The sequence below is a fragment of the Betta splendens genome, chromosome 11, assembly GCF_900634795.4.
Source record: "Betta splendens chromosome 11, fBetSpl5.4, whole genome shotgun sequence".
NCBI lineage: Eukaryota > Metazoa > Chordata > Actinopteri > Anabantiformes > Osphronemidae > Betta > Betta splendens.
This window is the reverse complement of record NC_040891.2, coordinates 8,823,171-8,847,159: the sequence shown is the minus strand read 5'-3', so window position 1 is coordinate 8,847,159 and position 23,989 is coordinate 8,823,171. Positions and strand designations below refer to the sequence as shown.

At 46.7% G+C, this 23,989-nt stretch overlaps 4 protein-coding genes across 17 annotated transcripts in view; all 4 read left to right on the top strand.

The window, feature by feature from the left end:
- The first annotated feature begins 255 nt into the window (after positions 1-255).
- Positions 256-4,282, top strand: matn1 (matrilin 1). Of its 2 annotated transcripts, XM_029167233.3 has the most exons (10): positions 256-832; positions 1,308-1,492; positions 1,594-1,755; positions 1,834-2,056; positions 2,738-2,860; positions 2,970-3,142; positions 3,223-3,454; positions 3,609-3,761; positions 3,861-3,941; positions 4,060-4,282. In XM_029167233.3, the coding sequence occupies exons 1-10, from the start codon at positions 748-750 to the stop codon at positions 4,107-4,109; spliced, it is 1,467 nt and encodes a 488-aa protein (XP_029023066.1). In that variant the 5' UTR covers positions 256-747; the 3' UTR covers positions 4,110-4,282. The 2 variants fall into 2 exon arrangements, with proteins under 2 accessions (XP_029023066.1, XP_040928875.1); XM_041072941.2 differs by lacking the exon at positions 2,738-2,860.
- A 558-nt stretch (positions 4,283-4,840) lies between these two features.
- Positions 4,841-10,263, top strand: sesn2 (sestrin 2). 2 transcript variants are annotated; one of them, XM_029167207.3, is made up of 11 exons: positions 4,841-5,681; positions 6,410-6,475; positions 7,286-7,474; positions 7,657-7,839; positions 8,063-8,281; positions 8,367-8,505; positions 8,598-8,713; positions 8,816-8,899; positions 9,090-9,196; positions 9,283-9,427; positions 9,642-10,263. In XM_029167207.3, the coding sequence occupies exons 1-11, from the start codon at positions 5,343-5,345 to the stop codon at positions 9,726-9,728; spliced, it is 1,674 nt and encodes a 557-aa protein (XP_029023040.1). In that variant the 5' UTR covers positions 4,841-5,342; the 3' UTR covers positions 9,729-10,263. The 2 variants fall into 2 exon arrangements, with proteins under 2 accessions (XP_029023040.1, XP_029023041.1); XM_029167208.3 differs by lacking the exon at positions 4,841-5,681 and adding an exon at positions 5,726-6,043.
- Positions 10,264-11,051: 788 nt separating this feature from the next.
- On the top strand, positions 11,052-22,925 carry yrk (Yes-related kinase). Of its 8 annotated transcripts, none has more exons than XM_055513066.1 (14): positions 11,093-11,234; positions 15,397-15,440; positions 16,035-16,292; positions 16,438-16,540; positions 16,712-16,810; positions 16,944-17,047; positions 17,125-17,274; positions 17,969-18,133; positions 18,808-18,963; positions 19,617-19,796; positions 20,433-20,509; positions 20,585-20,738; positions 21,084-21,215; positions 21,730-22,925. In XM_055513066.1, exons 3-14 carry the CDS (start codon positions 16,058-16,060, stop codon positions 21,936-21,938), a joined length of 1,764 nt encoding a protein of 587 aa, XP_055369041.1. In that variant the 5' UTR covers positions 11,093-11,234; positions 15,397-15,440; positions 16,035-16,057; the 3' UTR covers positions 21,939-22,925. The 8 variants fall into 8 exon arrangements, with proteins under 8 accessions (XP_055369045.1, XP_055369046.1, XP_055369041.1 ...); XM_055513068.1 differs by lacking the exon at positions 11,093-11,234 and adding an exon at positions 11,285-11,660; XM_055513069.1 differs by lacking the exon at positions 11,093-11,234 and adding an exon at positions 11,748-11,934.
- A 317-nt stretch (positions 22,926-23,242) lies between these two features.
- The window catches only part of ahdc1 (AT hook, DNA binding motif, containing 1), a 17,628-nt gene continuing 16,881 nt past the window's right edge, over positions 23,243-23,989 (top strand). For all 5 annotated transcript variants that reach the window (XR_005898349.2, XM_055513037.1, XM_029167079.3 and 2 more), the window contains exon 1: positions 23,243-23,989. This exon is cut by the window's right edge and continues 5 nt beyond it. The gene's annotated coding sequence lies outside the window, so the exon portion shown is untranslated.

Sequence of the window (23,989 nt, the reverse complement as noted above, 5' to 3'; positions counted from 1 at the left end):
CTTAAACTTGTTGCAGAATTTATACTAAAATATGACAAAGTTAAGCTGAAAGTTTTTAAAATGATAAAAATGTAAAACAAGGACAAGATGAGAAAATATATGCAGAAAGTAAACACAGAGAACGGTTCCATTCATTAAATCCACTGAACGAAGCTAAACCAGGATTTAATTCGTTCACCTTTAATTATACAAAAATTCATCACACACTAGCGCACAGCAACAGGAACACTGCGGCCAGTGTACGGTTCTCCTGCACTTCCGCACCATAAATGTGTGTTTGCTATATGAGGGAAAACACAGAGAAAAGAGGGATTCATGTTGGTGTTTATTTGAGCTTTAGCCAAATCCAAGCTGGGACGGCCGCGTTGGCGGGAACCCTGCACCCAAACCCCAGCCGCTCCCGCACCTCCCGCCAGTCACACATGTACTGCACACACTCGCATACCTGTCTGTCCCGGCCATATCAAGGTGTGTTTGTCTTTCCCTGCCCACGGCTTCAGGTCCTCCCAGGGCAGGTATTTCCCTTCCGTACCCACAGACACACACACATGAACTACAGAGGTGGGCTGTTCGTGGGCTGAGTGTGTGAAGCACTTGCATTGATAACCTGCAGCCCGGAGTGGCTCCGTCTCACTTTCGCGCCGTCCCCCTCGGCTAGAGCTCCCCTCGCCCTGCTCCGTCTCGCTTCTGGCTTCGTCTCACTCCCGGAGCATCTGCAGCCCACCTCGGACCCCCGACGCCGTCGCCATGAGCCCGCCGCTCTTCCTGCTGCTGCTGCTTGGCCTCACGGGAGCGCAGGCCACCACCGACCTCCGCATGGCCGCCGCCATGGGTAAGAGCTGCGACCTCAGCGCGGGTCCTTTAATCCTCTGCGTCTTTAAACTGTGAAAAGGGAATCTCACAGATTCATGATGCTGAACTGGTTTCAGGAAATCCGATCTGATATTTAAATATGTAATGGTTAAAGTCCTTCTGATCTGTGGTTCATCTTTTTCATTGATGGCAGTTTAATGTCTTTAGAGATGAATTGATCAGAAGCAGTTTCTATGGATTAGTTATGCTAGTAGTGATTGATAGTAGTGGCTTGTGTGTGAGGGAGGGAGGGCAGCAGCAGATGCTGAAAGTTACTGAAAGTCACTGATGACAAAGATATTTAGTAGTTGGTGGGTTTTTATTTGTTGTTTTCCTTCCTATTCCCCATGCCTTCCTTCATCTCTCCCATACAACAGACATGTGCAGATAACATTAAAGAAGGAATGAACCTGTAGCTATTAACACCAATCACTTTTCCTTATTCCCATGTGTAGCAGCCGGATTGTGCAAGACTCGTCCCACAGACCTGGTTTTCATCATTGACAGCAGTCGGAGCGTTCGTCCTTCCGAGTTTGAACAGGTCAAGGTGTTTCTGACCAAGGTCATCGAAGGGCTGGATGTTGGACCCAACGCAACCCGCGTGGGAGTGGTCAACTACGCGAGCCGCGTCAAGAACGAGGTATGGTTATGGTTTATTACCATTTGACACGTTCTGAGGGCGGTTTGTGATGTTTTTGTGAGGGTCGTGATGGTGCTGACCTGTGAAGGACATGATCGTAGGTGTCCCTGAAGACTCACCGCACCAAAACCGGACTGGTGAAGGCCGTGACCAAGATCGAACCCCTGTCCACTGGAACAATGACGGGTCTGGCCATTCAGTTTGCCCAGAACGTGGCCTTCAGCGAGGCCGAGGGCGCCCGCAAGTCTCCTGACATCAGCAAGGTCGGACCCGCGCTCGGACCAGACGTCGCCGCTGTTGCTTTGACCCTGCTGATCTGACTTGCGACGCCTTCTCCGTAGGTCGCCATCATTGTGACCGACGGACGCCCTCAGGACAACGTGAAGGACGTGGCTCAGCGCGCGCGAGACGCCGGCATCGAGATCTTCGCCATCGGCGTGGGCCGCGTGGAGATGAACACCCTCAGGCAGATAGCCAGCGACCCCTTGGACGACCACGTGGACTACGTGGAGAGCTACAGCGTCATCGAGAAGCTCACCAAGAAGTTCCAGGAGGCGTTCTGTGGTAGGATGCTTGTGTGTACGATGTGGAAGGTAGAGGCGGAGACAGAAAAGAGGGCGTTAGTCAGGGAGGGCTGAACCACCGTAGCAACCATGACGAGATGAGCTCCCTACACCGAGGGTAAGGTGTCAGGACCGTCATCTCTTCATTCCATTCATTTGGGGGGCATCGGGGCAGGCACAAACCCTTTGGAACCAAATCCACTCCGGATCTTCAGGCAACTCTCGCACATTTGAGAGGCGGGTCTGATCCGTCTGCGATCACTGATCTATTAGTCTCGATCGTTAAACCTTTAATTAGCGATGCCCTTCAGCGCCACCGGTCTGCAGTCACTCGTTCGTCAGAACTGCGTGATTGCGGTGCTGGATTATTATTGGATGTGTCTGAGATCCCCCTGTAGCGGCTAGAACTCAAGGCTTTGTTTAGGTAAGGCTCCTCCGATCTCTCTCACCTGTTTGTTTTAAGGATCCGCTGGATTCATGCAACACCCCCCACTCATCAAACGCTTCGGGGGTCGCCTGCAGGTCACAGTGGATCATTAAAAGTCAATGCTAAGATTTTCTGACTGATATAGATTGATTTTATCCTCCTAACCCTAACCCCCCGCCCCTCTGTGTGTGCGTGTGTGTGTGTCTGTGCCTCCACACACACTCTGCTTGTATGTGTACACGCATACACGCACAGTGACGGATCTGTGTGCCAGCGGGGATCATGACTGTGAACAGGTGTGCATCAGCACCCCTGGATCATACAAGTGTGCCTGCAAAGATGGCTTTACCCTCATGGAAAATGGCCGCAGCTGCAGCGGTGAGTCTGCGTGCACGAAGGCGTTGGTTTGGAAGGCGTTGGAGGATTTGTGGCGAGGCCTCTGTAACATCCCACTCTCTGCTCTGTTGTATGCGCGTGATGCCGCCAGGTTGCAGCAACGCAGCCACCGATGTGGTGTTCCTGATCGATGGCTCCAAGAGTGTGCGTCCTGAGAACTTTGAGCTGATCAAGAAGTGGATCTTCCAGATCATTGAAAAACTGGATGTTTCTGAAAGGAATGTTCATGTGGGACTGGTGCAGTACTCCAGCACAGTCAAACAGGTATGAGGCCGCTTTTCACCCACAGAGAATAACATAAGAACAAGCCCCCTCCTTAACATTCTTCTTCTACAATCAATTAGGAGTTTCCCCTGGGTCGCTACAACAACAAGAAAGATTTGAAGGAGGCTGTGAAAAGGATGGAGTTCATGGGGAAGGGAACCATGACAGGTCAGGGCCTCAACCATATTAGAGAATCCAGCTTCACCCCTGCGAATGGTGCCCGGCCTGGAGTCCCCAAGGTGTGCATTGTCTTCACCGATGGGCGCAGCCAGGACTACATTGGAGAAGCCGCCAAGAAAGCCAAGGAGAGTGGTAAGAGGGGGAGGAAAGCTCCTGAGCTAATGCACAAGGGTCTATATATTGTAATTATAAATTGGGGATTTTTGCATACTGGATTTGCTAGAACCACCTGATAAAACACCCATGCATGGGATTGAGCTAAGGAGGTCGTGTGTCTGTGTTGCAGGATTCAAGATGTTTGCTGTTGGAGTGGGAAGTGCGGTGGAGGATGAGCTGAAACAGATCGCCTCTGAGCCGACTGCGGATCACTACTTCTACACGGCAGACTTCAAGGCTATCGGCCAGATCGCTAAGAAGCTGCATATCCCCACCTGTCCCGGTCAGAAGACGTCACGAGACAGTGTTTTTCTTACTGTTTGCATTCTGTCTGCATTGACCATATTAATGTAACCTGAGCTTGTGCTTTCTGATCCCACAGAAGAAGACCCTTGTGAATGTGACTCCCTGAAAAAGTTCCAAAAGAAAGTAGAAGAGGCGCTACAGGCACTAACAAAAAAATATATCCTTTACTATGTGGAATGGTCTGAGACTATGAGGGTGCACTGAGCAGTTCCATATCGTTATTTAATTGTTCTTATTGAGTTTCTTTTCTGTTACTATCCTTGACAAAATCTTACTAGAGAGTATGTCGAAAAGGATCGCTTTGCTGGAGAACAAAATCGTCTGACTACCTAAACACCGGTCCTTCATCGACACGCACATCGAACCCATGCTTGAACGCAGAGAGCTAACTTTGTGTTCTATGTCAAGCAGCGGCCGCTGTGTGTGAGCCTTTACCTCCTCGTGTATCCTGAGTTCTCCCAAACCACCTCTGTCTCATCCTTCTTCAGTCTTACCTCTCCCACCTTTGGGTATCCTGGGCCACGAAGCACTGGTTGCCATGGGAACAACCAGATCCTTTTCCAAAGCCAGCCTGTGTGTTTGTTAATAAAAGTCTTCCCTCATAGGGAAACAGTGACAATAAACTAAGTTCTTTTCATTTGTTGATGCCACAGTGATGAATCTGCACAAAACACAGTTATCTTTTACTGTTTCTCTGATTATATCTTTAAGTTTCAACTTTCTTCTCTTAACCCCTTACATACAAATATCTATTATTAAATATATATGTATACCAGTATATTAATATAAGATATATGTATCATGATAAGGGTTAATCTCTGATGTTTATTTTCCTTTTTACATTTCTTATAAAGATGATTTAGGATGTGATTATTATAACTGGTGAAGCTATTGCACCAGATCTGAAACACACACACACACACACACACACACACACACAAACAAAACCCTGCACGCATATAATAAATACTTTAAAAGTTAAACTGTGGCCAAACACAAACCGGGGTCTGACGCAGTCGGGCACGCGCCGCTGCAGCTCATTAGTGGAAAGTTTCTGAAACGTCACGACGACGTTACGTAATAGGAAAAAGTGAACAGCTGAACCGAAGCACAGTGAAATCTGTAGATTATTATTGGCGCTCACGCCGCTTGTGTGCCTTTTTATAAATAGACTGTGTCACGTCCAAGCTGCTCAGCACAAATACAATTCTCTGACGCGCTGCTGGTTTTCAATGTTCTGTAAACGGACGCAGTTCGCAGCCGCGGCTACATGATGCTATGCTAGCTTAGCGAGCTAACCGGCTGTCAGAGGTAGGTGTGTGTGGGCGAGAGGGGCTACCTGGCCGCCGGAGATAAGGTGCGTCGCCGCGAACGATCTGCGGAACAGATGATTGCGCAGCAAAATAAGACGGGCAGCAGACGCCTTGAAGCCCCACGGTGAAGAACGCCAACAAACGTTAGCATCACGCGAAGCGTTTAATAGCTGCCAGCAGTTAGCAGCAACTCCGCTCGGGTGCCTCAGCAAACAGTCCAAGGTGGTTTGGGACCGACACGAGGGATGGCCACCAACCCCGTGGCTGGATCGGGTTGCCAGGCTAACGGGGGACCCACGCCGGCGGTGGGTAGCTCGGGACCCTCGCGTCGCCATCGATCCGAGTCGGAGAGCGACGCCGGCCCGAACGTGAAAAGCTTAGCGCGGCTGTGCAGCAGGGACGCGGAGGAGCGGGCGGCCGCTCTCGAGGAGCTGAGCCAGGAGGTTCTGGCGTGTTTGGGACCGAAGCGACCCGGCTCGGCTCGGCTGAGCAAGCAAACCCTGCTCCAGCTGCTGCGGCTGTCCCGGTCGTGTCCGCTGCAGGAGGTCCGGGGGAGAGCCGCCGAGCTGCTGCGGAGCGCGGAGGTGGGTAACGCGGGGACACGGTCCTCTGAGCTGCTTCGTGTTTACAGAGCAGGGAGGTGCAATCACACATGCAACAACAGAGATGTCAACAATCGATCAAAGAGGCCGTCTAATGGCAACGATTGTCTTAGAATAAGCGTTTTTTGGTCAGATTGCTGGTTATTTCATCAGACGTTTAACTGCGGGAGGTGATGCAAGAGTGCGCCTCCGTGAGCACAACAAGCAGGCCACGCCCACCGCCGGTGCGCTGGAAAACACCGGGCGCACCGCCAGCCCCGCAACACGCTGCGAGCACTACACTGGGTTTCAGTTGTTCTGCTGCACGTAATTAGTGGTAACATGCTCGTTTCTCGATGATGGCGGTGAGTTTAATGCCGAGCTTTGCGAAGGTTGTGTGCAGTTTTCTGGGACGCGGCTTATGTAAGGGCGCTCTCCCGTTACAGCAGCTGCTGCAGGCGAACTAGGACCGGCGATTTACTCAGTCTAACCTTTTAGTTTCGACTGTACTGAAACTATTTTCATATGGACTCAAGTGTAAAGACATTTTCTGCATTGCTTCAAAAGGCTGTAGACATTTAAATCTTAATGAGTTTACATACAGTATTTAAATCTACTGTTCTGTCTTTGGGAGAATTTGCTGGTTTTCTGTGTGTGTGATAACAATATTTAGTGGAATGAACATAATAACTTTAATTTACTTTATATTGAACTCTGTCCCCCATCATTAGGAACAAGGAGTTGAAGTACCTCGTGCCCTGGCCTTGGGTCCAAGTGCCTTTATTCCAGCAAAACAGGTGTGTATTAAATTTAATTATGCTGTGCATACTTGTTATGTTAATAATTATTCCAAAGAATTGACTTTCAATCAGCAAAGTCAACATGTTTTTGTTGTCATATTGACATCAAGGACTGATAGGTTGATTAAATCAACTGAGTTTTACTGAGACTTTTGCACAGCTCGATTGATTTGCTCTAAGTCTGAGAGGCACAGTCTTTGTTAAAAAATAAATTGTGAAGTGTTGCAATATCATTTATAAAATGTCGTCTTGGTGTGTATGCGATTTTGATATGTAATGAAGCATATGTGGCTGCAGTGTATGTGTGGAGTCTGTTTTGTTGTCAATGGAAGCATGCAAAAGGTGTCTTAGAAAATAAAATGTTCGATTAGTAAATTATGGAAACTTGCTTATTGATCAGCAGCAGCTTTTTTGTCTTATTTACTTCTGTGTTTCAGAGTCTTGACAGTTATTAACTCCACTTTAGTGTGCTACACATTGATGATACTGAAATGTTGTGTCAGCCCTGGAGCTGACTATGCTGCTGCAATATTGCAGGGCCTGTTGCTTCATTTCAGAGGAGGCAACATTACAAATGTGTTGCTAAAGCTGATTGCTGAAAATGCTGATTTCATGTGTCACTCACTCTTATATTGTCCACAGGAGAAAGTATGAGTGATTTATCCGCTAAGACAATAAGTGTCATGCTATTACAGGAAAGTCTGAAGTAGATATTTCTCAGAAATAGTGATGTAAGTCAGTTTGAGGATGGAATCAGTGGACAGTTTTTGAAAACTAAGTCTATATATATATTTTTTTTTCTTTTAGATTTTGAAAGAAGTGTCACACCAGGACATCCTGCTTGAGTCTTTTCTTTCACTGGGCCGTGTGGATCACATCACCATGGTGATGGCACTGCACCATGACTACCTCAGCTGCTTCCTAAAGACCCAGCATGCTCTTTTTGAACTGGATGGCCCCTTGCCTCGTCACTGGAGACACTACATTGCCATCATGGTAACTACACCATCAGAAAAGTTATGGCTTTGTGGAAATGTTCACCCTACAGCCACTAAAATGAATGGAGCTTTTAAAGCTTCAGTGTACATTAAACCAATACCATTAATCCAGGTCATGATTCTTTATAAAGAGACAAATCACTGTATGTCAAAGGATCCAAAAAGTCGTTTTGTTTGCAGGCTGCAGCTCGACACCACTGCTCGTATCTGGTGCAGCAGCACAGTGTTGGATTCTTGGAGGCTGGAGGCGAGGAGAGCTGGCTGAGCAGCTTGGAGCGTGCTCCCACTAAACTCCGCAGCCTGCAAACACTAAACAAACTGCTGGCACACAGGCCGTGGCTCATCGCGCAGCAGCACATCCAGGTCAGACTAAACACCCACTTCATCCCATGGCCCATCTTAAGCTTTCACTCTTATATAATATTAAAACATTACAGTTAATCTAATTTTAAAGCTATTCCTGCCTTGACTCACCCATTGCTCCAATTAAAATAAACATTTTTTTTGTTGTAGTAGACACGTAAATAAAACTGCAGCACTCATACCTGTTGAGCTGTTCTAACTGGTTCTTCCCCCTGTTCTCCAGGAGCTGGTGTGTCCTGGTGCAGAGCCCCGCTGGTCATTGGCTGAACTCATTCATGCTGTGATCATCATGGCTCATGCACATTCACTGTGCTCCTTTGTGTGGGGCTGTGGCATAAACCCTGAACCCGACCACATTGGGGGCTACACCTTCCGGCCGTCTTCGCCCGCTGATGTGACTCATAGCCCCCATAGCCCTGCACACGAGGAGGGCAGATCCGAGGTCAGTCAGGCTGGTAACATTAATATCTTACGTAACATTACTTATTTATTGCTATTATAAAAACCTGGTTCCTGATGCTCTTCAGTTTTCTGATGGGGCCATGGAGGTGGAAGCGTTAATGAAGAGGATGGTGGAGCTGCAGCAGCAGCAGGAGGACGAAGAGTGCACACAGGAGGAGATGGTTACTCGTTTTGAGAGGGAGAGGAGCGAGAGCATACCAACAGGTGGAACCATGCCCATGGTTGTTCGTCATGTTTCTCTCACCTGTAGTTGATGTTTACTTACTCACTCCTCCCTGCTTGTTATGTCTGTTAAGCGGTCGTGCGAGGAGCTCCACCCGACCTGGTGCTGTGCCTGGTGGAGGATCCAGAGTTCAGATACGAAGACTTTGCACCAAGAGGGGAGCAGGCGCCTCCCACCATGAGGGCACAGGTAATTGGGCCACCGAATGCACGACCAATTATATTGTAAAACACCAGCACGAATAAAAGTAATCTGCTCGTTGATGGTGATCGCGGTGTCTGATGGATGCAGGACTATTCATGGGAAGATCATGGCTTCTCACTGGTCAACAGACTGCTGCCAGACATGGGCCAGCTGCTGGATGAAAAGTTCCAGGTATCATCTGTAACACAACAGAACTACAGTAAAGCTCCTGATGCAGCATGTGTCTGAGAGTATCTTAGAGGCATCGGTATACTGAACAACAGAGACTGCTTACTCATTGTCTTGTGCTACTTTACTGTGTAAAGTCTCACTCATAAAGTATCTTATATGTTGTTAATGGGATGTAATTGTCATACTACAGGTTGTGAGTGACTTGACCTATCACAGGATCGCCATGCATGAAGGTGTGGATACCCACACTCTGAGGAAAGCTCTGTGGAACTACATCCACTGCCTGTACGGGATACGGTCAGTGCTGCTTCCAGATGAATCAGGGGGCATTTGGGGGGGGGTTCTGTTTCCGCTGTGTCACTTGTGTCACTTTGCACACACAGATATGATGATTACGACTACGGCAGCGTCAACGTGCTGCTGGAGCGCTCTCTGAAGGTGTTCGTTAAGACCATGGCCTGTCACCCGGAGCAGACCGTGGTGCGTGTTTACAACGCCTTCTGGAGGCACTTCAGACACTCTGAAAAGGTAAGTGGGAGTTCAAAAACGTGCCCGACCCACAATCTTCAGAGTAAATTAATAATTTGACATTTTAACATCATGTCTTCCTTTGGTGCCTTCTCCGCAGGGAATTAATCATTTGACATTTAAGTGTGTCCACTTTTCACCTCCCATTTAAATGACAAGGAAGCGTTCACAGACTCTCCTGGTAACCTTTTCTATTTCTCTTTTTTTCTTGCAGGTCCATGCAAACCTGATAGTGATGGAAGCCCGGCTACAGGCAGCGCTCCTTTACACCTTGCGAGCCATCACGCACTACATGAGATGACGCACTCACCGCCTGCTTTTGCCGATGCTGAGCCAGCTGTGACTACACTACAGCCCGTTGCATAACACATCTACACTCGCGCACACAGACACACAATCACTACAGTAAATGTCTGTATTTGAATTTCCTGTATTTCAGTGTTAATGTTTCGATGCTGCTTCGCGACTGGGATATCTGGTGTTGTCTTATTTAATTTGCACTGAAATGCATCAAGGTTTGTTTTCCCAGAACAACACTTGACAGTCAAGTCCAGTGTCTCTCTGAATGTCTTGCACATCTTTCGGTGTCACACAGTCATATCAACATGCTACATGCCAGGTGGAATAACCAAACAACCATCATCGTGATTCAAGTGTTTTCTTTTTCACATCCTAAAGTTTGTTCCATTTGTCCGATATGCATTAATCACAGTTCAGCACTACTCCTGCCTCAGTCCTCTCTGTTTGTGAAGTACAGACCAGACAAACCCAGACTAAATTACTTGTATTTTTTATAAAAAAAAACAAATAAATAGTTGCTTTGTTATGAAAATTAAGTTGGGAATCAAACTTATTTCTACACTTAAAGATTGTTGATTTGTTCTTGAGATAATTCGGTTTTCCACAGTGTGCATTGACTGTAAATGGCTATTCTTTCATTCTATATTTATACCTAAGAATGAATGCATTAATCAACGTGTTCCTGAGGTTACATAGAAGCACCACAAGATGGAGACAGAGACTTTCAACAACTCCGCTGGAACCGGTTAATAAGTGAGTTGAACACCCAGTACCGCTGCATCTTTCTTGCAGCCGGAAGCTCACCGTGTGGTGATGGTGCGTTGGTAGAAGCAGTGACGTGCCAGTAATCGGTCGCCCTCCAGCTTGACTGCGAGGACAACAGTGCGTTTGCGGATATCACACGTCTCCACCGGTCTTCCTGTAGCTCACACCATGTCACCATGCAGCTGCACTTCAGCGGGGTTCGGAGACTCCGCCGTCTGCATCAGCCACCGCAGCGCAGGGTTTCAGGGCTGACGCGGCTTCAAACGCTGCGCATCAACTAATCTCTGGCTTTCTGTGGCTTTAGAGAAATAACCTCAACTTTTACGATACTAGTCTAATTTGCCTCATCCGCGCAGCGTGTCGCACCCAGAGACTCTATATCCGTGTTTAGTTTAAAAAAATATATATTTGAACTATTTTACGGTGGGGCGTGTCTTTGTTAATTGTAATACTGTTGTATGTGTTTTAAAGTAATATTTAAGTTTATTGGAACACAACTTCTGTAATGTTTCCGTATCAATCATAATTCCTCAGTCCGCTGATGGTGGGCGTGCCTCCGGGGTGGACCTTTGTGCACGTGAAGTACATTACTCAAGCCTTCCGGGCAAGGCGCGCGCTCACCCCCTGTTTGCGCAGCGAAGCGCCAGCGCTCGCGACCTTTCTCCGTGCCTCGCGCGAGCCGCTGGACTCCCGCCTCGGTGCCTCGCTCCGTTTCCCGGGGTAACGACGACGCCCGCGTCCGGTAAGTCCGCTCCGCTTCCCTCTTTTTTTTCTGCTCACAAAGAACTCGTTAAAGCCGAATAATGACATCATCGAACCGCGGGTGGGCTGCCGTTAAAGGACGCGGCTCCGAAGCGCGTTGCGTGAAACGGGCGTAGCTCGTTAACTGGATCCCTTCGCTAACTTTGCTCTGCGTGAAGCGAGGAAGTAGCTCTCACCTCCGAGGAGAAACCCAGACAACAGATAAAGTGGGTGAGAGAACACTGAAGTGTATCGCAGCCCACAACGGACCGCGAACCCCGCCTGAGCGTCACGCCACGGAACCGTTAGAACGCCGCTCCGTCATCTGGGCAACTTTGGAGAGCTCTGTTTATGAGAACGGGAAGTTTAGCTCTCGTCTCCTGTGAGAAGTTCATCAAATGCGGCTCCCGGTACTTCCACCCTTCTGGTGAGCGGCCGCCGCAAGCGCTCATGTTTAGAAATCAAACTGCCAAAGTTGCAGTATTGGAAGTGCGGACTTTTGCCGCTGTTGTAATGTTCTAACAGTGTAACTGTAGCTGATTCATCCACAGGGTCGAAGGATGCGTGGAACCGGAAGGTGCCTCGGGTTTTGTTGCACCAAAAGTGATTTATTTGGCTCCGCCAGCAGGAAAACACAGGGCGGGTGTGTCCTTAACGCGTCCGTCCGTCTGGACCGTTTGTCCCTTCCTTCACAATGACAGGTGATATTATCCACACCTCCACCTTCTGCAAGCGCGTCTCCACCCATCGTTGGCAGCGTGAACGTGGATCCCCGCGGCTCGGTTGGAGGCGAGCGCGTTCGGGGCCGCTCGAGGCCGGACCTCATCACGTCCTGTTTCGTACGAGGTCATTTCCCGTCTTTGGCTGCGGGGTTAGGCAGGAAGGAAAGGGGCGTGGACGTGTTTTTGGGTGGTGGGGGGGAAGGGGGGGGGTCAGAGGTGGACACTGCCGTCAACTCATTTAATTTCCACCACGCAGCGTTAGCCCTGACCTTTGACCCCTCCACGCTCTTGCGCGGCTTCCGAACACCCTGAGCCGATGACGACGTTATCGGCTTCGAGCGCATGATTCACGCGAAACGGGACTAAGTGGATGATTTCACATAAACGCTTGTGTAGACATTCCAACAACCCCCCGTTTCTTTCTGAAGGATACGATGACTTCATGTGGAAACAGGACATCCCAATGACTAAAGCACCTTGCCCCCCCCCCCCCCCCCCCCCCCCCCCCATGAGCATGTGTTATCCATGTGGAGGTTCGTGACAGCCCGCTTCCCATTGTCCTATCGCTCCGGCCCCACTCACGCCCCGCATCCTGTGGCGCTTCCTGCTGCAAAGAGGAACGCAGCAGAGAGAAACGGAGGCAAGGGCACCGCTGGAAAAATGGCGCGAGGCGTTTCAGGGAAAGTCTGGTCCGAGCACGAAAGTAGTTCAGAAACCATTAAAGCGCGACGGTCTGAACAGTCACGTGGTTTGACCTGTGTTCCCATGGCGACTCTCCGCTGGGACCGGCTTATCTGCAGTCCACTGTGCAGGAAAGGGTGTGTCCTCTGGACTGTGAGTGTGAGGATGGAGGCTGATGTTATTGGGACTTTTATGAGCGCACAGTGCAGAATGCATTCAGTTGACTTATGAATGAGTGATAGAGGTGTGTTGACTAAATCTATGCTCATAACTAGAGCTAGTTCTCTTAGTTTCGGCTGTGTGATGCGCTCTGGTGATCATAGGAGTTGCTTTTCAGATTTGCATGCAGAACGCCACTGAGAAATCACTTTGATATTTTGTAATGGATTAAACCACAGAAGAACTGAAAGTAGGTAAAATTATCACGAGTTTTGCCAGCTGCTATGAGCGTCCATTTTGAGGATACTTTTCCTTTCACCTCTGTTCTGCTTCACGGGGTCAGTTTACAGACATCTACTGAACATACCGGGGTTTTAGATATAGTCTCTGTATTCAGCATATCTCCATTCCTGGGATTCTCTCTAGCACCTCGGGTTTGGTTGATAAGTGAATGAGGGGGAGTTTACAGTGAAGTTTATGAGTTTTCTCTATTCATTGAACTGTGCTGTAGGCGCGTACAAAACTTGAAGGCAAGAAAATATTACTTTATTCAACGTGGAGTGAAATAACGCCTTAAAATATCAGCAGTATAAACGCAACTACTGTGTTGTTTATGATACAGAAGTGCTGGTAGATGCAGACATATTGTAAATTAAAGCACAAGCCCACGACCCTCTCTACCAGAGGAAGCAGCTCGTCTTTCACACAGTGCTATGATTTATATTTATAAGTACTGGTCAACGGCTATAAAAGAGCGGCCTCAGCAGTCAGTCAGCATGCGGCCTTCTTAATGCAACACCGGCGGCTGCGTCTTATGAATATTGATTTTAAACTTAGATTATGATACCACCTGAGTGTGTGCCGCGTCACCTTAACGCTGACTACCCTCATTCTGGTTAACCTTTGTGTTAGATGCTGCACCAGTATGCGTTTGCACCAATGCAGATCAGCGTACGTGCACACTTGACTGGATAAAACCTTTTATAGTTTTATTTTTTGTTCCACAGTAAGTTTTGTTTATGATGGAGGTTTTGTTTGTATTAACACCTTGGGTCAACTCGGTGTTTGTCTGCAGTTGAATTGTCATAGCTTCTGTTTGGAGAGAGGAAGACAAATGAGAGCAAGTACATTTGGTCAACAGGAACCCAAGCAAGAACAATGACTGCATGGCCGTCGCATAAACAGCCCCACGGTCAGCGAGTGAAAACGTATCACGTTTACTGTCTGGGGCGTCTGACAAGCGCTGAGCTGAGGCTGAGAAAGAAGTTAGAAGAGGCAGAAGAGGAGGCCTCTTTCTGCTTCTGTCACTTCTCCTTTCTGCAGAAGCATGAGTAGGTCGGATAGGTGCAGGTCAAGAGAGAGAGAGTGTGTGTGTGTGTGTGTGTGTGTTCCAGGAAGGGGGGGGGGTCAGAGGAGTGGACAGGAAGCTCTAACAGGGCTAACTTCCTTTGCCGCTCCTGATGGCTGACCTGATAGTGTGTGTGTGAGTGTGTGCGTGCGTGCAATCTTCTGTACACACTGAATTTCTGCATACTTTCTTTGAGAGCGCCGCAGACGCGGGCTGCGATGGCGTCTGTTGCTTTAATGGGCATTTCGGATGCGTCTAACCTGCCACCGTTCACTGGAAGCCATAGCGGTTCGGTTTTTTTTTAGTTTTTTTTTTTTGGTTTTCAAATTTAAAAAAAGTAACTAAGTTTTCGCTTCCTGCGTGTGTGTGACGTGTCTCACATTCCTCAGCTGGTGGGGAGGCTGCAACCTGGGGTTTAGTCTTCTTGTAAGGTTGCCAGTTTGAATCCCGCTGTCATTCTTAGAAACACCCCTCATTTCAACGGCAACACAGATTATTTGCTGAAACCTTTACCAAATGTACCCGTTCGGCCTCCGTGGATGTGGGGTTCATTGCCGGCCTGCCTGATGACATGCTGTTATTTATAGCCAGGTTCTCAGGGCGTCCGCCGGTGGCTGGACCGAGGCACGTAGCCGCCATCGAGAACGTTTCCGTAAAAGAAAGAACGAACGCAGCGGCTCATGTTGACGACTGCATGCAGCCAGCTCTGTACACAATGAGAATGTTTTACAGTCTCCTCTCTGTGTTATTTCCTCTTGATGTTGGCACCGGCTTTTACTTTGTCAACACGCGTCCCACTGAAACAATGCGGCCCACTCAGAACTGGAAGTCGGCGTTTGCGAACGCGTGCACAATGACAATAACACGTTTCACGTTGTCAGTGTCTGTTGCCCCACTCTGATGACTATGGTTTTGTTCCACCACTGACCTAAACGCAGACACGCAGGCCTCTTGACTCACACACAGCTATTGACCAAAGACAGTGGTTGATCATCCATCCCCTCATGAAACTGCATAGAAAAGGGGAAGTGGCTAACCTCACATCTCTCCTGTCTCTGCTTATCTTGATCCGGGTCTCGTTTTTTTCTCTCACTACAGTAACTTCTCTGTCGCCTCGTGTCTTATTGCTCGCATCACTTTATTCATGCTTTGCTGCCCTTTGAGCCTTTTTTCGCACATTCCCTCTCGCTGTCTTTGCCTCGCTCCGTGCCCTGTCACTCACCTTTCCCCCCGTTTTCTCTTCATTCCTCCAGTGGCGATGCAGATTGACGGCTGATCTGACAGAGGAAGACGTCAGGTGAGAAAAGTTAACTTCTCCTAAACCGCCTTACTTCCAACCCTTTGCCCCGTCTCCCTCTTACAGCACTTGAAGGAAGTAAATTTTTATTTTCGCTACTTCTCTTTTCTTTAGTTCTCTTTTGTGTCTTTTTATACTAGGACGACTTCTGTATGTTAATGTGTGTTGCTTTCACTTTCCAACAGCTTCACTTTGAAGATTCTAGTTTCACTCACAAGAGGAATTAATAAAGAAAATCAATGGTCTATAAATTAAAGAATTACACTCTTACATAGAGGTGTGAAGTTTGAAAATATGTGTGTTCATAAAAATAGGAAGGTTAATGCAACATTACACAAACACAAGTGTAATGCCTGTTCTTTGGGCTGATATTGTAGGAAGTAAAACTCTTATTGAATTTATTCTATATGTCATTCTTTCAAATATTTAATCTTAGGTTTGTATTTTCCTTTTTATTTTTATTTTAAGTAAATATCCAACAAAGCAATGCTAAATTATCCATACAGCGTGGCGATATACATTTATGCTTTATGAACTGCAATCAGCTTAAATTAAAAAAATAATGAGATGAAAATTATACTTCTCCTTTCACAGACGCTGTCTCTGTGCTGGTTATTATGGGGTGTTCCTGTTGCAAGCAGAAGAAGTCCGACAAAGCAGCAGCATCATCAGCAGCGGTAGACATTGCAGATCTGTCTCATGGCAACCCAGATGGAGGGTTGTCCGTGGCCTTGGCTTCGGGCCGCTACTGCCCCGACCCCACTCAGAGCATCCCAGACTTCAACAAGGGCTTCATGTGCAGTCCTAGCTTCCCTAACAGCAACTCACAGCAACACTCTGGAGGCATTACAAGTATGTTTGTGTAATTGAAATCACCTAATTTTTATTATTATTATTAAAACTATACATTTTGGGTTAGCTTTACTTCCAGCCATTAATAAAACTAGATGACGTAGAGTGCATAACTGGAACCTGTGTGTGTGTTACATGTGTGCAGGCAGTGGAGTCACTCTCTTCATAGCGCTTTATGACTATGACGCTCGCACAGAAGACGACCTCACTTTCCAAAAAGGAGAGAAATTCCAAATTATTAACAACACGTGAGTACAAAGGCACATAATCTCCGCTGACCTCTTTAGTTTGTTTCAGTGCCATACTCCATACACTGTCGTATTGTTATAGTCTTACTGTTATAATGAGCCTGTATCAAAGGTTAAATATGGCTGCTGTGTTTCTACAAACAAACTGCTGATTTGAATGTGATTTGGCAGAGAGGGCGACTGGTGGGAGGCGAGGTCTTTGGACACCGGCAACTCAGGCTACATTCCCTCCAACTACGTGGCTCCTGTCGACTCCATACAGGCTGAGGAGTGAGTACACACTAAAATGAACACCAGCACATGCAGTATGTTGTCATCCAGTAACATGTGGTGTGACGACATAGGTTGCGTGATATGAGCTGACACTGTGATGACCTATTGCTGGTTGTTGTTATGGTGACAGGTGGTATTTTGGGAAGATGGGGAGGAAGGATGCAGAGAGACAGCTTCTAGGTCATGGCAACCAGAGGGGGACTTTCCTCATACGAGAGAGCGAGACCACTAAAGGTGAGAAGACCACACAAACACACACCTGCTAATGCCACATCTCTGCCTTTTTCTAATTCTTTCTCCATCGTATACAGGCGCTTACTCTCTGTCTATCCGTGACTGGGATGACAATAAAGGAGATCATGTAAAGCACTATAAGATCCGCAAACTGGACAACGGTGGCTACTACATCACCACAAGATCACAGTTCGACACTGTGCCGCAGTTGGTAGAGCACTACACAGGTAAACAAAAGCAGAAGGACACTGACTCATCCTCTTTTTCAGCCTTGTCTCCATAGTTAGAAGGCGTTTTAAGTGATTTTTGTTTTTTTATTAAGTGCAAAGGTTTCTACTCTCTTTAGCTTTTTAGGATCATTCGCTAAAAGAAATAACATTTAAAAGTGTTTCCATTTACGAAGATGTGAAATTGTACTTCAGTTACGCTTACAGATTACGCCACGAAGCATATATGCAGTGAAGTGAGTCAAACACCTGCACCTGAACCAGCAGCCACACACATTAAAGCTGCCAACATGTTAATGCATTAGTGCTTATCCACCACTGACATATGGTTAATTCTGGGTTTGTGTGAGAAGCAGTGTTCACTAGTGGGTTTCCTCTGGTTTCTGTCAGTTTTCATCTGCCCTCTGGTGGCTTGTGTTGACAGAGAAAATTCTCTGCAGCGTGTGCACGGCCTGTGATCAGTCATCAAGAGCAATTAAAACATTTAACCAATGTTTTGCCTTCTAGCTGTTTTATCCCTCTATGGTTTCTGTTTTGTATATGTGCTACTTCTTCTCAGAATACGTCTTTAAGTCTGTTTATGTCAGTCTGCTGTGTTCTTTGCTTATTTTTGTGGTATTTGCTCCATTTTCTTTTGCACTGTTTTTGCCTTCCTCTTCACCCGCCTTCTTCTTCTCTCCCTTCGCTCTCTCAGAGAGAGCAGCTGGACTATGCTGTCGTTTGATTGACAGCTGTAAGCGGGGCATGCCTAAGCTGGCAGACTTATCAGTGAAGACCAAGGATATGTGGGAGATTCCCCGTGAATCCCTACAGCTGATTAAGAAACTGGGCAACGGCCAGTTTGGAGAAGTCTGGATGGGTAGGACTGGTGGAACTGTGGTGCCAGGGATGGAGGGCGGACAAATGGCGCACATCTGGATAAAAGAATTTGCTCAAAGAGGAGCAAACGCATACTATTCATTTAGTCCTTGGTTACGTTCAGTTGACACAAGCAGCAGTAAACATTTCCATTGAAATCACAGTGCAAAGCCCTGTTTATCTGTCTGTCTGTGTTGTTCACCGTCCGCTTATACCTGGCACAGTATAGCTGTGCATCGGACCTGAATCTAATCTAAACCTACAGATGTGTGTAGGCATTTTTTACTAAATACATATATATATTTGCCTGTGGAGATTCTCAGTCACGCAGGTCATGTCTGTCCCAGGGCAGCTAAGTGGAAGGAGCTGCAACGTCTTTCAGAACTTGAAGCAAACCCAATTGGCAGCAAGCAGCAGCTTAATAAAAAGGATGTGCTTAAAGCCAGATGTGCACAGTTGTTCCTCTCCACCCCTGCTTGTGCATGTGCATGTTTCATCATCTCACCTCACTTCTTTGTCACCCCCCCACCCATTTTTCTTCTATCTTCCAAACACATACTACACCCTTTTCTCCTCTTCTCTTTGACCCACTCCTCCCTCACTCCCACGACTCTTTAATTCCTTTCCTACATCTCCACCCTTCTTGGATTCTTCATCCCACTTCCTCACCATTAGGCACTAATGACGGGCTGTGTTATTACCTAACCACGCCCTGTGTCAACTCCACCCCACTCACCATGGGCCTTGGGCGGGACGCCTGGGAGGTTGCCAGGGAAGCGCTGTCCCTGCAAAGAAAGCTTGGACAGGGCTGCTTCGGGGACGTGTGGATGGGTGAGACCCTGCAAACCTCTCCTGTCTTCCACAGGCTTAGACTTAAAATGTGTGTTCAGCATCGTACGCTACAGCATCTCCTACTCACCTGGAGTATGTAGTCGGTAATGCTAAATGTGTGGCTGTAGCCTCTGGTTGAACTTTGTGTGTTTTTTCCCAATATAAACATTTCAGATGGTTTTAAATTATAATATATTTGCAATTACATCTACGACAATTTCTTGTCAAAGTTGTCGTTCAGTTTCCCCAACTCTATCCCAGTGTGCTGGGTTTCTGAGCTGTGCAGTTTCCTCCTGAAGCCAGCTGAGCTCTGTGCCTGTCCATGTAACTCAGGTGCTGCTGGTGTTAATGTAAGACCGGTGAACTTCCTTTTGTCCTTCCCATTATTACACTTATGCATGTTCTCCAAAATAACACCCATTTGCATGCATCAGGACTTTGACCACTTGGTTTGTTACAGCCTGCATGCTGTGTGCTTTTTCTTTTATATATTTATATTTGCATGTGTGGGTGTTCATGTCCTGCATATGCCCTTAGTCATACACAGCCATCCACGTGTCACTGTGTTAAAACATTAGTGTTTTATCTGGTCCAGGACGTCTCTTTGTGTCTGTGTCTGTATTTGCATTAACATCCCCTTCTCTGTATGCCAGGCATGTGGAATGGCACCACCAAGGTAGCGGTGAAGACTCTGAAGCCAGGAACCATGTCCCCTGAGGCCTTCCTGGAGGAGGCTCAGATCATGAAGAGGCTTCGCCACGACAAGCTGGTGCAGCTCTACGCTGTCGTGTCTGAGGAGCCCATCTACATTATCACTGAGTTCATGAGCCAAGGTATCGGGAGAGTAAATGGCCAGGCTAGATTCATAGAGTTGATGGATGATAAAAAATCAGTATTCAAAGTTTTTCTTACCACCAAGAGTGCACAATTTCTTATTTACTTATAATAATACATTTGCAGAAAAGGAATACAAATGATTAATATGATTGAATCAGTGCATAACAATAGGAAATGTTTTTGACTTTTGCATTTGCATATTAATTGCTTTAAAACAATAATTAGGATCAATATGGGGCACAATATAGTTTCCTTAATTAAAGTAAAATAAAACTTTTTAGAAACCCTTCATATTTTCTAATTAAATATTAACTTATAAATGATCTGCATAGAAAATGATTCATTTCTTTCTTGGTTGTTGTTTTACCTTAGCAAAGTCATAAACAAAGCTCTCTGTGGGACTGGAAGTACTAGACTGAAAGTTTGATCCTTTAGCTCTCTTACCTCCAAAACGCAGAATTCCTGCCAATGCCAGGGAATTTGCTTTTTTCAGCAACACATGACCTTTGACCTTCCTGTGAAGGTGGCCTGGGGGCAGAATTTAGAACTAAAATGCGATTACAGATGTATAAAGACAAGCTATGTAACGTAGTGTTGGCCACAGATCATAATGCCACACTCTCACTCTTCAGGAAGTTTGCTGGACTTCTTAAAAGATGGAGAGGGACAGAACCTTAAGCTGCCTCAGCTGGTGGACATGGCTGCACAGGTGAGTCCAGAACAGGCTAGACTCAAAGAAAGTGGTAGTGGTGTCTGATCTGTCGTGCGTCTTTGTGTTTTGCAGATTTCAGCTGGGATGGCATACATTGAGAGGATGAACTACATCCATCGTGACCTGCGAGCAGCCAACATCCTTGTTGGAGACAATCTGGTGTGCAAGATTGCTGACTTTGGCTTAGCCAGGCTCATCGAGGACAACGAATACACAGCTAGACAAGGTAACAGCGTGAGGCTGAGTCACCTGTTCCCTCTGCAGAATACTAGGCTTTTAATTATACGTTTTATTATATGTATTATATGTCTTATAGATTTTGTTACTATTTGTCATAAAATAACTTCGGAATCATTCCTTGCTTTTAGGGAAAAACGTAAAGCAGTTAATTTTTCCTCCGATGTGTTTTCATGAGCCACATTAATGTTCACATACTGTTCACATATATTTGTTCATCTACGTGAACCACAATGCCCGAATTAAGGGTTGCTGCCTCCAAGCCTATTATTTCATACACATACCTGTCCTAATTATATAATTAAGCATCTTTACTGTGTTGCCATGGTTTCAGGGGCAAAGTTCCCCATCAAGTGGACGGCTCCTGAAGCTGCACTCTATGGACGCTTTACCATCAAGTCAGATGTCTGGAGTTTTGGCATCATGCTAACTGAGCTCATCACTAAAGGACGAGTGCCTTACCCAGGTACTGCATGACCTCTGTCTATTTAGTGTGAACACATACAGTCTTAACGTGTGTCCGAAATGGGAATTGTTATAATAAATTACAGCATTAATGTGGAAATTACTTGGCTTGATTGTAGTCTGCAATATCACCACTAGATGTCACTAGATGTCACCAAAATCATACCACCAAATGTACTGTAAGCTTGAGCAAATAGCTGCAACAAAAGTAATCTAGTTCAAAATACAAACATGTATTCTGCGCTTTAAATATTCTAATTGAGAATACAAATACCTAATGAATTACTTTTGAATCTCCATGATCTTTATGCAAAATAATAAATATATTGTTCATTCATGATCTTTTAAGAACATGAATACTTCAAAAAGGATATTGTAAATATTTATGGACAATAATGACTTATGATTTCTTGGCATGTTTCATTTTAGTTTCTCACATTTCTCCATATCTACCATGTGTTCTTGTCAGACTTTTTTTTTGAATCCCTTTCCCATTTTCTCATTAACCACTCTAGGTATGAACAACCGTGAGGTGCTGGAGCAGGTGGAGAGGGGTTATCGAATGCCCTGTGCCCCGGGCTGCCCTGCCTCGCTCCATGAACTCATGTTGCAATGCTGGAGGCGGGAGCCCGATGAGAGGCACACTTTTGAGTACCTGCAGTCCTTCCTGGAGGATTACTTCACGTCCACAGAGCCGCAGTATCAGCCCGGAGACAACCTGTGATATGCAACCTGGACAGCTGTGGAGCGATAAACATGCAAACAGAGAGACAGACAAAGACACACATACACCGACATGCATGTGGTTGTACATGCACATGCTGTCTCTGTATTTGTTGCTCATTTATGATAAATGGATACACACGCACACACACACACACACACACATTTAAAGATACATATCATTGCCTTGTTTAATTGTTTAAAGAGTTTTCTTCCCTTCGTTCATTCATCCCTGCAGCCCATTCAGGACAGAGCGGTAAACCATGTTGAAGAATGGAGTCTGAGCTCTGCTGATCAGGCCTTGCAGTAATATTGCTTTACTTTGTAACCATGACAACAAGGAACTGAAAATGATGTTATATTGAGGTGGTGGTGGGGAGTCGAGCTGGTACATGATCTGTTCAGCTACCATATATGTTCATGTCTTTATATTTCTCTGTCTGAGAAGATATTTCACCGGATTTGCTGTTTACCTGAGATTATTGTGCGAATACAGGACTAACAGTGAGTTCAACAGGTTGTCACACCAATGGATCCCGTCTTTACTGAAATCTACAGACTATGGACATGTGACAATGACAGACGTAAGCTTTAGGAGCAGCGACGCTCCCACAGTGGCACGTCTGTTTCCTGCTTTGTCATGGCTCTTTTACTGATCCCACATACATACATGCTGACAGGAAAACTGGTTCTTGCCACCAATATGTGCCTTAAAGCCTTAGATTTCAGTGTGAGAGATGGTGAGGAATGCTGTTTGTTGAAGGAATTGTATGTCAATTTAGTATGAACTGTCTCCTTTATTGTTTTAATTTAACTCAGATATATTTGTTCATAACAAAGACGTCTATAACTAGTAAAAATGTATACAGGTTTCATTCAGTGGGAGGGCAGGTTGAAATGTCACACATAAAGGACAAATATGTAGCCTTTATGTTGCGATTCTCCTGTCATGTTATTTTAATAAAGATCTGATATCTTTTCCAAGTTATTCTATGCATGTGGACATTGTTTTGTTTGGTGTTGCCTCATATGACCCATTGTTGAAGTATGAATCTTTATTTTCAGCCTGAATTCCTTTAATCAATGTTAAGGCGATTTTCTCTTTCTCTCTCTCTCTCTCTCTCTCTCTCTCTCTCTCTCTCTCACACACACACACACACACACACACACACACACACACACACACACACACACACACACACACACACACACACACACACACACACACACACACACACACACACACACACACACACACACACACACTTTGATCTAAACATTTACTTAAATGCTTATTGCTAATGCTTTGCTTTATGTGTAGCCATAGGTGTAACATCATCACCTATGTCAGTAGTGTCATAAACAACTATTTTCCCTTTACGCGTTCTCGTTTCTTGTCCTTAGTGAACTACTGTTCCCATAGTTCCAGAGGTGTGAAGCGAGGCCAGCTACGGGTGCCCGGATGGCTTTCACAGACAGGCACGTTGGAGAGGCACAGCGGAGACTGAGGCGCACGAGAGACAGAGAGCTGGAATTGCAGAGGCAGAGACGCACGGGCGCACGGTCGATTTTCGCCTCCCGCATACTGGGCAGCCCTGTGCCTGTCACCAGAACCGGACCCCGGGGTTCGAGCGCGGATATGTCAGCACCGTAACCGGGCAGAAGACAGTGACCCGACGTCCCTGCTCCCCGTTTTTTCAAAAAATTCTCCACCTTTTGTTTTTTTTTTTGCTCTTTCTTATCTTTGTGGGTGCAGATATTGGTTCGAGCCAGAGGAACGGTTTTTCCGTTGAGCCGCACGAGACGGTGGCGCGCGACGACAGGAGGGGACGGCGCTTGCATTGATGTGGGAGGACTCGCTCCCTCCGACGCTGGGAGTCCAGATGACGGGGAAACGCTGCGTGCCGACGGCCACGGCCGCCGCGGCGACGGCTCCGTGACCCGGGCGAGCGGAGCAGCGAAGCACCGTCACCCGCAGCCGCCACAGCCCGCGTCGAGTCCGAGGCAGCTCCGGCCGCCAGCGCTCCCCCAGACTCGCGCTCTCTCTCTCTC

What these genes read in the sequence shown, in the direction of transcription:
- matn1 (XM_029167233.3), top strand. Translation starts at nt 748, where the DNA reads ATGAGCCCGCCGCTCTTCCTGCTGCTGCTGCTTGGCCTCACGGGAGCG. An exon ending in CGAGCCGCGTCAAGAACGAG is followed by an intron (nt 1,493 to 1,593) that starts GTATGGTTATGG and finishes ACATGATCGTAG; the next exon opens with GTGTCCCTGAAGACTCACCG. An exon ending in AAATGGCCGCAGCTGCAGCG is followed by an intron (nt 2,861 to 2,969) that starts GTGAGTCTGCGT and finishes TGATGCCGCCAG; the next exon opens with GTTGCAGCAACGCAGCCACC.
- sesn2 (XM_029167207.3), top strand. Translation starts at nt 5,343, where the DNA reads ATGGCCACCAACCCCGTGGCTGGATCGGGTTGCCAGGCTAACGGGGGA. An exon ending in CACTGCCTGTACGGGATACG is followed by an intron (nt 9,197 to 9,282) that starts GTCAGTGCTGCT and finishes TTGCACACACAG; the next exon opens with ATATGATGATTACGACTACG. An exon ending in ACTTCAGACACTCTGAAAAG is followed by an intron (nt 9,428 to 9,641) that starts GTAAGTGGGAGT and finishes TTTTTCTTGCAG; the next exon opens with GTCCATGCAAACCTGATAGT.
- yrk (XM_055513070.1), top strand. Translation starts at nt 16,058, where the DNA reads ATGGGGTGTTCCTGTTGCAAGCAGAAGAAGTCCGACAAAGCAGCAGCA. An exon ending in CTTCGGGGACGTGTGGATGG is followed by an intron (nt 18,964 to 19,616) that starts GTGAGACCCTGC and finishes TCTGTATGCCAG; the next exon opens with GCATGTGGAATGGCACCACC. An exon ending in CACTGAGTTCATGAGCCAAG is followed by an intron (nt 19,797 to 20,432) that starts GTATCGGGAGAG and finishes CTCACTCTTCAG; the next exon opens with GAAGTTTGCTGGACTTCTTA.